At 33.6% G+C, this 18,514-nt stretch overlaps 1 protein-coding gene and 1 long non-coding RNA gene across 3 annotated transcripts; one reads left to right on the top strand and one right to left on the bottom strand.

The window, feature by feature from the left end:
* Positions 1–2,216: 2,216 nt before the first annotated feature.
* LOC129900611 (BAG family molecular chaperone regulator 1-like) lies at positions 2,217–4,645 on the top strand. Of its 2 annotated transcripts, none has more exons than XM_055975625.1 (5): positions 2,217–2,560; positions 2,756–2,966; positions 3,053–3,309; positions 3,539–3,685; positions 3,949–4,645. In XM_055975625.1, exons 2-5 carry the CDS (start codon positions 2,771–2,773, stop codon positions 4,327–4,329), a joined length of 981 nt encoding a protein of 326 aa, XP_055831600.1. In that variant the 5' UTR covers positions 2,217–2,560; positions 2,756–2,770; the 3' UTR covers positions 4,330–4,645. The 2 variants fall into 2 exon arrangements, with proteins under 2 accessions (XP_055831600.1, XP_055831599.1); XM_055975624.1 differs by having other exon boundaries at positions 2,679–2,966.
* A 7,137-nt stretch (positions 4,646–11,782) lies between these two features.
* On the bottom strand, positions 11,783–16,379 carry LOC129901643 (uncharacterized). Its single transcript, XR_008769890.1, has 2 exons — positions 14,537–16,379; positions 11,783–12,100 (listed from the first exon to the last, which is right to left on the bottom strand). It is a non-coding gene; the product is annotated as an uncharacterized LOC129901643 (long non-coding RNA).
* Positions 16,380–18,514: the final 2,135 nt, after the last annotated feature.

Here is an 18,514-nt window from a genome sequence, read left to right as displayed (position 1 = left end):
ACAGATACGGGAAACAGACCATCGACTACATTACCAAACCCTTAAGGTTTATCTCTAGTATCTACTTATTTTATATCTCTGCACACACTATTATGCCCATTATAATTTAACCGTCTATATGCACTAACATCACAATCAATAAACTTTCCCATTCATTACAGCGCCTTCTTAACTAGGTCACATTCGAATTAAACACTAATATAACCAAAATCCCTGCTCGTGACCCCTGACCCATAGCTTAGTTATATGCTTCCTCATTAAATTTCCTTCTATACTACACAATGGGTATAGATTTACTACTCAAAAAAGAGAAGCCTAGCTACCTAGGTGCCAAACAACTATGGAGGGATAATGTTGTTGAAATCTTTGGTTCCAGATGTCCTAGTGCAAGATAGAATTGAATTCCACTGGTTGAAAGCCTTTCAATGTTGAAACTCCTTCCCCTCTTCTTCCCAAGACAAGAGCAGCCTTTTGTAGGATTTTTGGAGTAACTCTCACATCTAACCTACCCTTGGAAGAAGTGGAGAAAATAAGAAAATCGCGACTTAAGTTCTGACCCACGTCCTCCCGCTCTAGCGGCCATATTCCTGCTCTGGCGGCACCGCTAAAGCGGAACCATCCCATTCTGGCGGCATGGTGGGACCCAGTTGAGTAAATTTTCTTATGATTTCTTCTACTCTAAATTAACAACGATTTGGGTCGTTACATGTCTAAGAATTTTTTATACTTATTTATGAATTATGATTCGCTCACTTGGTAAAAATGTATAAGAACAAAATTTTGATAATTTTCACAAATTATGAAATTTGCATGTTTATAAAAAAGAAAATTAAAAATTAAATTACATATTCAAAATAAAATTTTAACCTCAAATTAATTTGATTTAAAATCATATCTAAACGAATCCTTAAATGACTATACGTATTCCTTGCAAAAATCCTTCACAAAAAAAAACAAAAAAAAAGGTAGCAAAACTTTAAAAAGTTTTAACTAATTACATATATTAGATAGTTGCACTCACCCGTCCGTATATTCCAATATTTACTATCAATGTGACGTAGCTTTGATCCCATCTCAAGGTAAAAGTTCAATACTAAAAATTTAAAAGGTCAAACTAATCGAATTGAATCATACAAATCTAGGGAAGAAAAGAGTTCACTTACATTTTGTTTGATTTGGAGTATTAGAAATAATATGTATGGCATGATTTCTGATAAAATATATGGTGCAAAAAATGTAAAGAAAATTTTGATGAGCAATTATGTGTTTAACCTTTTGCTAATTCATTCATTAAAATTCTTTGTAATACAAATACATTGGATTTTCATGTATTAATTATAACTTATACATACCTTAATAGTACGAAATAGAGATACATATATTAAAAAAGTTTACCCGATAAAATACTAATAATACACAAAATTTATATATGCATTAATTTTTATAATATACTCTACCCAACAGCCCCTAAATCTTATAGTATTTCACTAATTCACTCTTCTTCCATTCCAATGTTTTGTTTAGAATATGTAACAATCATTCTCTTCAAGTGTTATAGATTGGATTCTATAATCAACATAACAATCATTAGTGCAATTAAAGTGATAAGTATGTACTTACTTCACAGAGCCCACATGTCATTTGTCCTTCTATTTAACGTAGGTTTTTAGTTTTCCTCTTTCTGCCTTTTTTTTTGAAAAAATTAATCAAATTACACACTTTATATTCTTATATTTTCAATTATTCTCTATCATTTGTAAAAATTTTAAAAATCTCTCTTATGATACATAGAAATGATACTGATACATCGCGATTTAATACATAAGTCATTTTCATAATACATCGCTAGTTGATACAAACCAAATACAAAATGTATCAGTAAAATATAAGTTTTACTGCTATTTTTATTGTGTTCATAATATATTAAGTGTTATAAGTTGATTTATAAGTTTTATTGATATTACAATATTTGATTTGTATCAATTAGCGATGTATCATGAAAATAACTTATGTATCAAATTGCGATGTATCAGCAACATTCATATGTATCAGAAATTCTGAAAAAAAAAAAAGAAATTCCGATAATTATCAAAAAAGTCAAAATAAATTATAATTAAACTTTTTCATTATAAAATTTAAGTAAAATACGTTTTTTTTTTCTTTCTTCATGTTTCTTATAGGTTTTATGCACAAGGCTTCTTAGCTGCTTCTTTTTTTAAAAAAAAAAAAAAAAAAATCTCCCGCAGAGTTCTCTACTCTTTTCTTCTGTTTCTCTGTCCACTCATATATATCTCTCCTCCTAATAACAAAACCCAACAGCCAGCAGATTAGTTACTACTTTTTTGAATTTCATCTTTTGTAACGTTGAAATCAGTAATCAGATAAATCTGTGGACTTTGTGATTGGCTAAGTGTCTCGTCAATTTGGGCAAAATTTGTCACTACTTTTTTATCTTTACATTTCTAGCGCTGTCATAAGATCTGCAATTTCTCCTCAATTTCAACTTTCTCTCTACGCATTTTCTCTGCCGCCGACACTTCTCCGAGTTCCATATTCTTCGGTTAGAATTTCTTCTTTCTTCTATTGTTTTGTTTAATACACAAACGGAAAGTTAACATTTGTTGTAGTCAACTAATTTGTTTTAGATGGATATTTATCTATTTGTTTTGCATCTGTAGATCGTTCAGAATGCTTTTGATCTGTTTCTTCAGAATTGAAACTTAGCAATTCAAATCTATCTACGTATTTGCTTTAGCTTACAACTCAAAAAATGATGGGAACGAAGACCAAAATGAATTGTAGTTCCGTTGGTAGCGAGAATGAGTGGGAGCTGAGGCCAAGTGGAATGCTGGTCCAGAAACGCAACCTGGATTCTGAAAACTGTCCTCCTCCACCTACTATTCGGGTTCGGGTCAAGTACCGCTCCGTTTACCACGAGATCAATATCAGTTCTCAAGCAACTTTTGGTATATATTTGAACTTAAGGAATACATTTATTTATTTATTGTAGCATATTTATTTTTTCCAATTTTGTTTGTGAATCAAATTGTAGGAGAATTGAAGAAGATGTTGAGCGGTCCAACGGGGTTGCATCACCAAGATCAGAAGTTACTGTATAAAGAGAAAGAAAGAGAAAATAAAACATTTCTTGATATAGCTGGAGTAAAGGACAAGTCCAAAATTGTTCTAATTGAAGACCCAATTAGCCAAGAAAAACGGTACCTCGAGATGAGGAAGACTGCTAAAGTGGAGAAGGCCGCTAAAACTATTTCATACATCACTTTGGAAGTCGACAGGCTGTCTAGACAGGTAATACGTAAATTCCTCTGCCCCACCTTTGAAAGTAGTACCATACTGCGTATACAACTGAATAGAGTTGGGGAAATCATGGTGTTGAGTTGAATTTGGAAGTCAAAAGTTAAATGAACTGGTTGCGCGAATTATAATTTTATGGGCTAATTTTGGCACAGTTACAACTCAATTGTCTATGGATATGTATGTATTGTTGTTAACTGTTACGTACATTTTAATTTCTTAGGTTTCTGCGCTGGAATCTGTAATTTCTAAAGGTGGGAAAGTTGTAGAAAAGGATGTGATTAATTTGACAGAGTTGTTAATGAATCAGCTCCTTCAATTGGATGGTATTATTGCTGAAGGTGATATAAAACTTCAGAGAAAAAATCAGGTATTAAACTTAAATCCTGCATAGCATTTGTTGACTTTTAGCAAAGAAATTTTTAGGGAAATAAGGGGCAATGCAGTCAAAGGATTTATTTTATTTAATAACTCAGAGACATACATTTATAGCCATTGATAATTGAATTTCTGCAGAAGAAAACTTTTAGAAATAATGCAGCTATCTTTTTTTATTTCTGCAATATCCTGAGACATAAGCTCAACCTGTTAATTTGAAACGGAAATTCTAAAAGATGCCATTTATGTTTGCAGGTGAGAAAAGTGCAAAAGTGTGTTGAAACACTAGATATGTTGAAGATGAAAAATTCAATGCCAACAAACAATGGAAATCACAATCCAAAAGAGGGATCTCCCCCAGCTCATCAGCGTCAAGATTATAGGTATTCGAATGAGCAGGCACCATCACCAGTTCAACAACATCAAGACAGGCATTCGTTTGGGAATTCCCCGGTACAAAGCAAACATCAGGAGCAATCGAGGCACTCGACCTCAGGGTCTGTTGTCATAACAACCCAATGGGAAACATTTGATTCCACTCCAGCGCCATTGCTGGATCATTTCTCATCACCTACAACCACATCAAGCACCCATGCTGCAGCTGCCCAATCACGACTCAGTTGGGATTTGCTTTAAGTTATAGACAAAAAGTGTTTCTGCTAGTTTGAGGGATCGGCTGGTGTGAATTTCTCCTTTCCCTTGTTGTTTTGGCACCTATTCTCCATTCTTTTCTGTATCTATGTTTCATTTTAAATCCCCTTTTAATAATCTCCAACTTGAGCAATAACTGGGGGTTACCGCATAATAGTTACTGGAGTATTAGGTTGTATTTCCTCGTCGTTGGTCATCAATTTTCTATGTAATGTTTTTGGTGTTGATATGTATGATTATACTATTATGTATCTCGGATTGTGGTCGATAGATATAGTATGTTCCTTAAATATGCAGATTATACTTGAAATCATACAAAAATGCGTATACAATTGAGAGCTCTGGTGCTTAACTTTTACCAGAGGTGATAGAATTGTTGGCTTTCATATTTGTGTTGAGTTGATAGTTGATGTTGATGAGGCTTCTTGTGACAAGGAGAAGTGGCTTTTACCTACGCAATGCAATAGATTGGGAGAGTGTTCTGGTATGTTTCCTCTGATCGATTTCTCAAATAGGTAGGTGAGGATAACTGCTTGATCTTCTTTCGTGGTTCATATTCGTGTTTGATCCTCTGTATTATTTTCCGATTCAGATTAGGTCTCGGAAACCTATATACCAATTGATGCCTTCAACTCCGTTGGACTTTGAGAGCTAGTTTGAGGCACAAAGAAATATAAGCATTGAAGTCTCTCAATGTAGAATCTATCGTATTCATGATCCTAGTTTTGTCAATAGCTCCGAGGGTCTGTCGAAAACATCCTCTCTGTCTTCTCACAAGGTAGGAGTAAGGTTGCGTATACAACATCCTCTTCAAACCCCACTTGTGGGATTATACTGGTATGTTGTAGTAGTAGTTTCTTCAATAGCCATTAATGTAGAGTGTGTCAATTGCTTTCATCGGCAGCTCTTCATCTCTAGTACTTCAATAGTCAATGCATTATTTGGCTTTTGTATCAAGTTTGATGGAGCCATGAAGGACTCTTGCTTTCATTTTTGTGTAGGTTACTTAAACTGTACGAGTGCCTAAATGAAATTCTGGTCATCCTTGTTGGAAAAACACCGACTAACACAAAAATATATATGGTCAAAATAGCGGAAATAAAATGAAAAATAATGATACTAATAATTTTACGTAGAAATTCTTTTAAATAAAGGAAAAACTACGGGTCAAGAGGAGTAACTGATATCACTATAGTAAGAAATGTTACACTGGGTAGTCACGAGTACAATACTCAAAGCGTCACAACACACTCAAAAGGAATAATACTCTTTTGGTTTCCACCTTACAAAAATATTGCTCACACTTTATTTTTCTTCACAAACTATTTTCTTATAGTCTATGGAACACCTCACTTTGCTCTCTAATATTTTCTCTCTCTATCTCGGTGTGTGTTAAATGAGTAGTCGAAGATCTCCTTTATAGGTGAAATTTGTAACCGTGAAAGAAATTGTGTCACTTTCTTTGACCTTTGCAGAAAGATTGACAATCATTTTTAACTAAGAAGGAAATTGGCAGCAGCCCTTTATGACTTTTGAAAAGTAGGGACTAGACCCCACAAATCTCCCCCTTCAGTCTCATTCACTAGAAGGAGGTATTTTCATCTTCTCAGAAAGAGCTCATACCAACAAGTTCTTTGCACCCTCGTTATTACTTTGGTCAGCATATCTGCAGGATTCTCATTTGTAGAAATCATTTCAACCTGCATAGATTCGTTTTCTATTCTTTTTTGGATCTAGTGATATCTCACGTTTATGTGTTTCGTCCTTGCATGGTACATTGAGTTCTTGCTCAAGTCTATTGCACTTTGATTGTCACAATAGACGACATACTCCTTTTGATGCAAGCTTGAAGAAATTGCTTGAACCATATCATCTCCTTGCCAGCTTCAGTAACCGCAATATACTCAACTTCAGTTGTAGACAGTGTAACACACTTCTGCAATTTTGACTGCTTGATATAGCTTCCCCTGAAAAAGTAAACAAATATCCAGTATTAAAGTCACCTGCCATATCAAAATCTGTATAACCCTTTAAGATTGGATTTGATCCTCCAAAACACAAACATTTATCTAAGCTTACTCTCATATACTTGAGTATCCACTTTACAGCTTCCTAATATTATTTTTCTGGATTATCGAGAAACTTGCTGACAACACCAACTGCGTGAGCAATATCATGTCTAGTGCATACCATTGCATACATTAAACTTCCGACGACAGAGGAATATGAAACTTTGGTCATGCTCTCTTTTTCCTCCCTAGCTGTAGGACATATCTTCTTGCTAAACTTCATATGACCAGCAAGAGAGAGGTGTGGTAACAAGCTTAACATTCTTCATGTTGAAGCGCTCCAGTACACGTTCAATGCACTTCTCTTGTGACAGATAAATCTTCATTTCATTCCTGAGACGAGTAATTGTCATGCCCAAAATTTGCTTGGCATGACCCAAGTCTTTCATGGAAAAAGACTTACACAACTCTTTCTTTAACTCGTTAATCTTGGAAGTATTCTTCCCCACAATCAACATATCATCCAAATATAGTAAGGGGATGATAAAATCATCGTTAGAAAATTTTTGTATAAATATATAATGATCTGAAGAAGTCTTCTTGTAGCATTGCTCCTCCATAACAGATTCAAACTTCTTGTACCGCTGTCTAGGAGCTTGCTTTAGCCCATAAAAACTCTTTTTAAGTTTGCATATAAAATTTTCTTTATCATTTATTTTGAATCCCGCAGGTTGTTCCATATAAATCTCCTGTTTTAGATCACTGTGAAGAAAAATTGTCTTCACATCTATCTGCTCAATCTCTAAATTAAGACTAGCAGCTAAACCAAGAACTATACAAATGGAGGACATTTGCACGACAAGAGAAAATATTTCTTCAAAGTCAATACCCTTCCTTTGACCAAATTCTTTAACAACCAATCTAGCTTTGTATTTGGGCTTCAAGCTGTGTTCTTCAACTTTAACTTTGAACACTTACTAATTCTTCAAAGCTCTCATGCCCTTAGGCAATTTCTCCAACTCATAAGTGTGATTCTCATGCAAAGATTTCATCCATCTTGCATGGCTTCAATCCATTGATCCTTATGCTCATCTTCCATGGCCTCCTCATAACACTCAGGTTCACCCCCGTCAGTGTCACGCCCCGAGAGGGTACCCTAGAAGTGGCCGGCACTTAGAAATCATTGATGGCTCCCAAGCAAACCACTTGAACTGATCACACATCCGTTCATTCATTTAATCAGCGGAATACTTAAAATAAAGAGGTAATTAAGTGGGCAACTCAAATTAACAATCTAGCTCAAGGAAGAAAGGCTATGAGCCAACAAATCAAGCTCCAATCTATGTCATTAATTAGTTTGACAAGAACAATTCAAGGAAATAAAATACTCAATCGACCCATCAATATCTAGTCTATGAAGCCTCTATCACTACTATTTAATTGGTACCAATGACATGTTCATGGCTACCTCAAATCAGAATGAAAAAGACTAAATTCAATGCAAGAATAACATAAGTAGTGTCCTCCGAATATAGGGGAGGACTCACCAATAAGCTGAGTGTGAATAGATCCTCAATGGTGCGCCTATTGATGATCTCTTAAACCTATCTCTGCATCATGAAACGATACAGGTCCAAATGGACGTCATTACATGCAATGTACGAGTATGTAATATGGCAGAATGAAACATACATCAAGGTAGAATAATATCAGTTCAGATATCTCAAATCAGTAAGATAAGAGAGACCCAATCAAGGTGTCATAAGTCTAAAGTAAGAACACAGTTTAGACAGAGACCGATCATATACCATCCAATCCAATCCAATCATGTACGATACAATTCAATCAAATCATTCAATCCAATCCAATCATATACAATCTGATCCAATCCAATCATATACGATCCGATCCAATCCAATCATATACAATCGGTCCAATCCAATCATATACAATTCGATCCAATCCAATCACATACCATCCAATCCAAGCATATGTAATCCAATCATATACCATCAACTCCAATCCAATCATATACAATCCAATCACATATCATCTAATCCAATCCAATCATATACAATTCAATCACATATCACCCATTCCAATCCAATCATATACAATCAACTCAACAATCAAGTCAAAGGACTCAATTCAATAGATATGCAAATTAGAATTTTAGCAATGTTTTACAATTCGACTCAATCATCTACAATCACAATCAAATCAATCATATCATGCACAATCCACTCAATTTGAGAGTTTCTCTAACCGACAAACATCACCTATGAGCCAATGATGTACAACAAGCCGACGTTGTTGCCACATCCGTCCATACTTTGCCAGGACTATACTCATATCCAATTCGGTGCTCAATACTCCTCTCAAGACTCAATATGCTCATATCTATCAAGTGAGTAAAATACTCATTTAGTCTCTTTGGACTTAGTTTCAAATCAACTCATTTAGTCTCATTGGACTCTTTTCAAAATCCCATCAATCTGGTCTCATTGAACCCTTTTCAAAACTCAATCAATCTGGTCTCATTGGACCCTTTTCAAAACTCAATCAATCTGGTCTCATTGGACCCCTTTCAAAACTCAATCAATTTCAAGCATCACTTCATTTAAGACATCCAAAATCATGCTTTTAAACTCAATTAATGCGGTAAGTATTAAATTAATTTAAAACATAATTTTAACTCTTCAACTCTATCTCAAAATAGATATTTTAATGTAAAAATGTTCAACTCATTTATATTCAAAATACTCATGCTCAAAATGATAATTAAGAGACTTCTCAAACTCAAATCATGCTTAAACTCTTTCTAAATCAAGGATGAAAATAATCATTCTTTAAACTCAAAATAGTGCATAAATAATTTATGCAAAACGTTCATAAATCATTTTCAAAACTCCTTCTCAAACAATCATTTATACTCAAAAATCCTCATATGACTTCAATCAAATCAAATTATACAAATCATATCACATAGTCACATTAGACTCCAATCCATTTCTTTTCAAAACATCATCATCAACATAACCTCTTCATCAATCATTTTACCTTTGTTAAAGATAAACATCATTCACATCATCATCAAACATCTTGCTCCAAAATCCTCATTTAACTCAATATTCAATTTCATCAAACTCATATAAAAAGAATACCTCATTTCATTTTGAAAGCAATATTGTTTTTATTATACATAAAAACCATCAATCTCAACCTCAAGACAAATTATGACCAAAAAGGAAATCTCATCTTGGTTTCATGTGAATGAATACATGAATCCATAATCTCAACAAACTCAACTCAAGAACATCATTAATACATATGGATTTATATACAAAAATTCAATACAATTTATAGATAACTCAAGATCTTAGCTCATGAAACTTTAAAACTCAACTCGAATCAATGAAGATGTAGGGCACGTGGGTGAAATCAATCCAACATTGTGAGTAGCCTTACATACCTGGAATGAAGATTATATCACCAAAAATCAAGACCATTGCTTGAAGATCTTGAATCTAACTCTTCTTCTCCTTCCACATCTCTTCTCTCAATGTTCTTGGAGATAAAACTCCTTAGAAACTGATATGGGGCGGAATTTAGCCCTAAAAATGCGTCCAAGATCATATATATATATATATATATATATATATTATTAGGTAATTTTTCCAAGATGCACAAAATCTGAAAAACTGGACAAGTCCATGATAGGTCCGCGATGCGGACTTGTCGCGCACCTTTCTGGTCGACAAATAAACAAAATCTCGAAAAATTGGTCAAGTCCACTGCAGGGCCGCGTCGCGGACTTGTCGAGGACCTCTCTGGTCAACCGGACCTAACTTTATACTCCAAACTCCAAAAAATGCAATCTTGTGGCTTTGAAAAGAAGACTCAAAGAACTTTAATTTAATAGGTTATGGGCCACCCAATTCGTTATATTCTAGGAGATATGGTGGTCTGAAGTTGATCCTTATACAAACTCATTCGGAGACTTAGCCGATAAAAATTTTTTGGACTCGGCTTGGTGTTAGAGATCCCTTATGATCCTAAAACACATCTAATATACTCCAAATACTTAGGAATTGATCCAAACTCATATATACAACTAGAAGTCACCGAGTTCGATCCTACATGCACATGAAAAATGATTCGAGTCTTGGCGAAATTTTTTTGGGCTGTTACAGTCAGTGAGTAGTACATACTCATTAGGTGAATAACGAGAGGCAGGAATACGTTGTCTTGTGAACCTCCTAAGAGGAATATTTGATTCATCCACAACTTCATGAGCAGAAGTATCATCAATAACAACATCATTGTTATCATCAACATCAACATGTTGATCTGGGACTTGATTATGAGCATCACCATGATCATCAAGCCCATCAACATCATGCACACTTGTATGAGGAACTTGATCAAGATGGACTACGCCATCAGAACTTGAAGGTTCTAGCTTTTCTACTTTGTCAATATCTTCAATGATTTGATTCTCTATGAAGATGATATCGCGGCTTCTTATAAGCTTCTTTTCGATTGGATCATATAGTTTGTAACCAAATTCATCAAGGTCATATCCAATAAAAATGCACTGCCTCGTCTTGGCATCTAAATTTGACCTCTCATCTTTCGGCACACATACAAAAGTTTTGCAACCAAATACTCTCAAATGGTCATAAGACACATCTTTGCCATTCCAAACTCTATTTGGAACATCACTTTGCAAAACAACGGCAAGAGATAAGTTAATAACATGTGCATCGGTCAATAAGGCCTCACCCCAAAAGGAGTTCGGCAACTTTGCTTCAGAAAGCAAACATCTAACTCTTTCCATCAAGGTGTTGTTCATCCTCTCAGCTAACCCATTAAGCTAAGGAGTCTTAGGATGAGTCTTCTGGTGTCTAATACCTTGATGCTTGCAGTATTCGTCAAATGATCACTACTAGAAAAAAGGCCTATGACAACGGTTCTACAACCGTTGCAATAGATAGGAAAACCGTTGCAATAGACCTATGACAATGGTTTAGGAACCGTTTCATCTGATCGCGTTGCTATAGGTCTACGACAACGATTTTGTGCACACGATTGTAAAACCGTTGTCATAGTTGTCTCTATTGCAACAGATGTATAGTCGTTTCCATAGGACAACCTATAGAAACAATTTAGCCAAATGTGACGGTTCTAGAGTGTTGTAATAGCATTTTCATGAGACAATTGTTGAGGCTAATGCAACGGTTTTTGAAGCTATAGCAACAATTTTTCGAAGCTATAGCGACAGTTCATTTTGCATATTGTAACTGTTTGTTAGTGTATTGCAATAGCCAAATGACATTTGCAACGCTAATTAACATCTATTGCAACAGTTCAATATAGCAAGTCATTTTAATTTGATAGTAATATTTATTCATCTATATAATAAAATATAGTACAACAAAATTTATATAAATTATGAAAGGAATTTATTTTTGGTCTAACACATAATATTAAAACAACAGTCAAAGCAAAGTTGCAATTAAAGCAGCCAACAACTAGCTCCTCCAACTAGCCTATACAAATCCTCTATATAATTTCTCTATTTATATAATTCTTCTATCCATACCTTATCTTTACATTTATGTTTACTATTAAGAATGTCAAAATAATTATACTTGTATCTCCATTTTTCTTTGCTCCTTGATCACCTGTGGTCGAGGCACTTTCTAATTCCACAATGCATTGTTTATGGCCATCCAAATAAGAATCTGCACAACCATTAAGTTTATTCAATGAAACATATATTCAACTCTTGAAATTTTATAAACATAAATTAAAATTCTAACCTAAATTGAGTAGGGTAAACAATTAACTCAAAAGTTCAAATAAGAGGGGAAATAAACTGACACTATCTAGTTGATCCATACTCTTAAAGATAATTTTCCAACAAGCATATCCATTATCTAGTTCATGACTTCACCATGTGTGCCATTCTTGTAGGCATGTTTTATACTCAACAGAACCTTATGAGAAGCCAGATATGCACAAAGAAATATTGCACCGACTTAAATAACTGAGTGTCATTTTAAAAGATCCGTTGGATGCCTAATCCAACTCTCTAAACTAAGTTGTTGGAAACAGAGCTGAAATCTTAATTGTACCATAGGAATTAATACAAAATTTTAATTGAAATTTAGCATTAGATAAACATGTCCCTTTCCATTATATAATTTGAAATACATATATTATAGAGTTTGAGAGCACAATTCATTTTCAGATGCCTTATCTCAACCTCTGAATCACTATCATAAATATATTCTCTCATTACTTATTTCGGGAAAGACATATACTTTCGTATAATAACATACCCAATGTAATCTTATAATGGAGTCTAGGAAGTGTAAAGTGTTCACAAACCTTACTCCTACCTTGAAAGGTAGAAAGCCTATTTCTGATAAACCCTCGGCTCAACAAAAATAGATTAATGACATAATTAAGAATTTTTAGGAATCATAAGTTAGCAGCATATAAGCTAACACTTAAGTTTAAAGATCTGAGAACCCAATTTGCTGGAAAAAAAACTTATTAAGACACAACTTTACCAAACATGGATGTTATCACGATAAATGACCAAATTCTACAATAGTTAATCAAGTATTCCAAATAATCGTCAATTAATAACCAAAGAGGACACATGAACATAAAAAGAAAAACAAAGTTTAAAGATCAATCATATTGGAAGAGATAGTGAATGGGGCTACCACGATCCATGTTCCAACGTTGCACAAGTTCAAAAGCTTTCAACAACCTTAGGCAGGGCCAACTATTGGAGGAGGCTAAGGCCAATCCTTGTGTCTGCCTAGGCTTTCAGCCAGCAGAACAATAGTAATAGAAACAATTCAGACAAAAAACCTACTAAAAAGTCTTGCTCAAGCATAAATATACTAGACTTGGAATATACTTATAAGCAGCTATAAATGGACAGTCTTTAAGGAAAAGTTTTTCAAATAAGTTATACTTTTTCACATATGCACATCATTTTAGAACCTCATAACTTGAATTTTAGTTGTGATTCTAAACACTTCTGAAAGAAAATATAAATATTAAACTAGTACATGACTAAAATTCTAAAAACAATAGAGACAAATCAAGAAAAAAGACTCAAAAAATAAAGCATTAGATTCCTTTTTGTCTAATAAAAAAGTGGTACCAAAAGTGTAAGATTTGGGTCTACTTTCTTGTGAGACAAAAAGAAGCCTTACACAACTAAAATCAGTGTTGTCATAAAGAATGGGGTTGATGGATTAGGAAGTATACATCGCGATATGATCAAGATATATTTATAAAATACAGTCAAAAGTTTAGAGAGTGACATTAAATTAGTTTATCTTTTGATAGGAATAACAACCAGTGGACCTATCTTAATTTCAGAGAATTTGGTGACAGTTGGAAGCTCCAAAGGATATGATCACCACCAACTAGTTGTGAAACATTTTGTTATTGGGTTAAAACTTACACACTAGTTGGATAAGAAACAATTTTTCACAACAAGACAAAGAAGAGCCATTTCCCATCATTGAAATTATTTGATGTACTAGTTGTCATTATCCGGAAAGTCTAAAACCACAAAATTTACAAGCTTACTAATATTGATTTGATTACTGTATTCCCCTTTCTCTTACGTATACATTATTTCAAGATGTCCCCTTTATCTGTTTCGCAATGCATGTGCATAGACTAACATACACAAATACAGTGTTATATAATTTCTTCTTGTAGCTTGTTTGGATTGACTTATTTTTAAGCAGCTTATAAGTTGAAATTGCTTATAAGTTAAAAAAAAAATAGGTACATGCCAACTTTTTTTTGACTTATAATCTGTTTTCAACTTATAAACTGCTTAAAATAAATTCATCCAAATAAACCCAACTATTTATTAGGGCTTCTTTTAAGCACAAAATGACTTTAAGTTGGTCAGTCAAACACTCAAAAAAAGCTGAAAACAGCTTATAAGCAGTTTATAAGTCAATCCAAACGGCCTCTTAGTTGCTTAATTCTTGATAACAAATAAAAAAATTGATTGAGAGTGTAGCGTAAGAAACATGTATGATAACTGTCAACATACATATTTCCAAAGAGAGAATGAACTCTACTTCTAAAACTGAGTGCAAGAATGAAAAGAATCATGTTCAATGACCACTAACCTATGTTATGGCAGCGAACTGAAGTGGTGAGCCTCAAACTTGATTCCTTCACCAGAGTCGAGCGAGATTAAAGTGTTGGCCAAGGCTTTTGAGTATAAGCGGCGTCTCCTCTCGCTTCACTGTTTCTCTACACCCTCAATAGTGAGTATATTTATAGAGAGAGACAAGGGTTCTTATCTCTTGAGCAGGAAATCGTATTTGATTTCGAACTTTTTCCAAAGTATGGACATTCACATTTGAACTTTTGAGACAACCGGCTCTTGCTCAACATAGAGTTAACAAGGATAAGGAACAAAAGTGAGAATCCACACATATATACTTCCTCCCGTAGATAAAATGCTGATATAACATTCAACAATTGAAAAGATATGGTAATCAAGAATTACCATAGGATGATTAAAAATCACTAAGTGCAAGAACCTCACAAAGACTACAAAATATCAAGTGATTAATAGTTAAGCTTCAGTATTTAATAATGTTCATTAGCTACAAGAGCAGATTACCACAAACACAGTGAAATCCCAGCTACAAGAGCATATTAAAAATGGAAAAAAGTAACTGCATTTTTAGCTAAAAATAGTGCAGGAACCTTTTTTGAACATGAACTTTGTAGCTCTGTCAAGTATAAGATCAGTGAATGTGAAGGTGTCTATAACACTAAATAATAACTTTTTTCCTCTTTTAAATTAAAGTGTTGACGTATGATATCGATAAATGTGCATTCATAGTTACAAGCAGTTATACAGTTTTTTATTTTTTCAACTGCTTTGCATTCATATCATAATAGCCTTTAGTATTTAGAGACTTGCATCACTTTGTACAAGAAAGAATATGGGTTACTTGATACTAATCCTCAAAAGAAACTTCTTATCATTTTCTTTTTTATACTTCTTCTATTCCTCTTACAATAAACTATATGTATATAAACCAATAATTAGGTGCATAGAGATAGTATATTGTGGATAAAGAAAGACTGAAACTCCAATACCACATAGTTACATAAACAACCTGAAGCTAAGAATAATGCAAGGCAAAAAGAATACTGAAAAGATCGATTGTATGCTTACTATTCCCACTGTTATTGAGAATTTGAGCATGGCTCTGCAAGAAGCACCAAAATCTTCTTTCGATCAAGGAGAAGACATTTACTGCAAGTGACTTTCTTAATGAAATATTCCACCAAAAATATTACTCTAATTAGGTTCTAACCAACACACAAAGCAACCAAAAAAACAGAAAACAATGGAAGCCAAAAAAATTGCAATTCAAAACCCTAACTATGAGAATAAAGAAAAACTTTTAAGAAGATTCATACCCTATTTTGTTCAGAAAACAAGAATTGTTTCAAATTTCATACAAATTCGAACCATGACTATAAAAAAAACACATAAACTATCAACATCGAAAAATCCTTTGCATAAAAAAATGATCGAGAAATACCTGGGGGGGGGGGGGATGAAATCGAGAAATTGAGATCTGAGCCAGGGTTCTCTTTCTTTTTATTTGAATAAATAATGAGAAAAATTCCAGAGCAGTTACAAATTCGTTGATGATCTTCCGATTAGAATTCTTTACTCAGTTCTTTCGTGACCAATCGTACTTATTTGGAGACCTTTTATGGGTAATCTTTTGAGAGCTTCAATGTGTTCCAAGATACAAATGCCTAAAACACATAAAAGTGGCTATACTTTTATTTTCTTCTTTTTTTGTAAAATTAGAAGAGGGAAAATATGGAGGGAATAGATAAATATTGCAGTAGATAAAAAGTTCAAGAGAACCGTTGCTATTGGTGTATTTATTACAACAGTTAAAACTAGTGTTGCAGTAAGTACCTCTATGGCATCGCTTTTTCCCTAATGAAATGGTTTCATTGCATAGTGTTCTAATAGAATCAATATTCTTTTGCAACGGTCAAAAAGCATTGGGATAGATTATCTATAGTAAAGGTTATATAACTATTGCAAAAAAAGTGTTGCGATAGACCTAATTTTTAGTAGTGAGTCCACAATATTCACCATCATTATTAATACAAATACATTTTAGTTTCTTTTCAGTTTTTCTTTCAATTGAAGCTTGAAACTGCTTAAAGACACCTAAACACTTGATCTTTAGTCTTCAAGACATAAATCCAAAGCTTTCTTGAGCGGTCATCAATGAAAGTGACAAGGTGGAGTGCACCACCCAGAGTCCTTGTCTTCATTGGACTGTATAAATTAGAGTGCACCAACTCAAGCAACTCTGGCTTTCTTGAAGGAGGATTAGACTTAAAGAAAATTCTATTTTATTTTTCAGCCAAGCAGTGTTCATACTTTTCTAATTTAACACTTTAGAAATCTGATAGCAATTTCTTCTTGGCTAGAACATTAAGTCATTTTTCACTAATATGGCTAAGCCTTTTGTGCCATAACGTTAAAGAGTTATCGCTCTCAACTGCATTCACCATATTGGCACAATTAGAAGCCGTAGTCCAGTATAGACAACGATGTTTCTTACCACGAGCCACAACCAAGAAAACCTTAATGAGTTTCCACTTTCCACCGCCATTGGTACTAACATATCCTTCATCATCTAGAACACTAACAGAAATTAGGTGCAGACGAACATTAGACTATTTTCTTATAGTCTATGAAATACCCCACTTTGCTCTTTAATATTTTTTCTCTCTATCTTGATGTGTGTTAAATGAGGAGCTGAAGAGTTCCTTTTATAGGTGAAATTTGCATTTCACCGTGAAAGAAATTGTGTCACTTTCTTTGACCTTTGCATTTTCCAATTGCAAATTGCAGAAAGATTGATAATCATTTTTGACTAAGAATGAAATTGACAATAACCCTTTATGACTTTTGAAAAATAGAAACTGGACCCCACAATCCTTTGGGCCATGATCGTACTCTCCTCTGCTTTGAGATCACAGTTATCCTGAAGAGTGTAAAGTGTAAATCATATATAAGGATGATAAATGAGCGGTTTGGATTAAATTTAGGTGGATGAAAATAGAATGAACCAATAATTAGGTCATTACCCAGCCTTGCCCAAATGTGACCTAAATAATGGATCATAACTCTTGATTCAACTCTTTATCATGATTTAATTTCTTCACTTGTCTTCTTGAATTTTCTTAATTATAATAACAATAACATAACACAAAAATAAATTTATTTAAATATTTTAATAAGACTTCTTATGTGTTAGTTTGGGCTACATTCTTGGCACAAATGACTTCAATGTTTAGATGGACTGAATAAGACAAGTCAAATATGAGTGAAATTCTTCCAAAGTGACTCTAATTTGAGTGGGCGGAGAAAATTATATTTTGATGGGTTTATTTTGTCACCCTAATTTGAGATCATTTTGTTTAGTGAGAATGTGCTGTCAAGCATCTTTGTTGGTCCTTTCTCCTCTTTTCCTCACCTTGAGGTACCAGAGCTCCTTGTATTCTGGCAAAAAAGTGTAGTCCTTACTCTTGGTATTGGTTGTTTGTGTCAGTGTTACTCTGTACGAGGGATTCAAAATTATCACAACTGAGTATGACATGAACTTACACCCTTCGTCTCATATTGAATGAACATTTCTAATTTTATACGATGATTAAAAAATTTTTAATACATTGAAAAATTTTATCATTTTTTCCTTTGCTTTTATATCAATGTAATGTATATAGAGTATAGAAATAGCTAGTATTGAAAATTATTTATATTCAAAATGCTATATTAATTATAGGGGTAAAATAGAAAAATTTTATTTTATTCTATCTTGATTTAGTAAGTGATCAAAAAATATAGGACAAACAGTTTTAGTAAGATGCCATTTAATATGGGACGGAGTAATATTATTTTAAGAAATTTTTGTTCTTTTGCTGCCATACTAAAATATTTTCTTCATGTCTAGAGTATTCAAGTGCTTATATAATCAGTTTTTACCTCTACTTGCACGAAAAAAATAAATTACGATCAATAAAGTAAATGTTTATATTTTCTA

The sequence above is a fragment of the Solanum dulcamara genome, chromosome 8 (genome assembly GCF_947179165.1).
Source record: "Solanum dulcamara chromosome 8, daSolDulc1.2, whole genome shotgun sequence".
Taxonomy (NCBI): Eukaryota; Viridiplantae; Streptophyta; class Magnoliopsida; order Solanales; family Solanaceae; genus Solanum; species Solanum dulcamara.
Note: the sequence above shows the minus strand (reverse complement) of the source record. Positions and strands in the feature narration are given on the sequence as shown.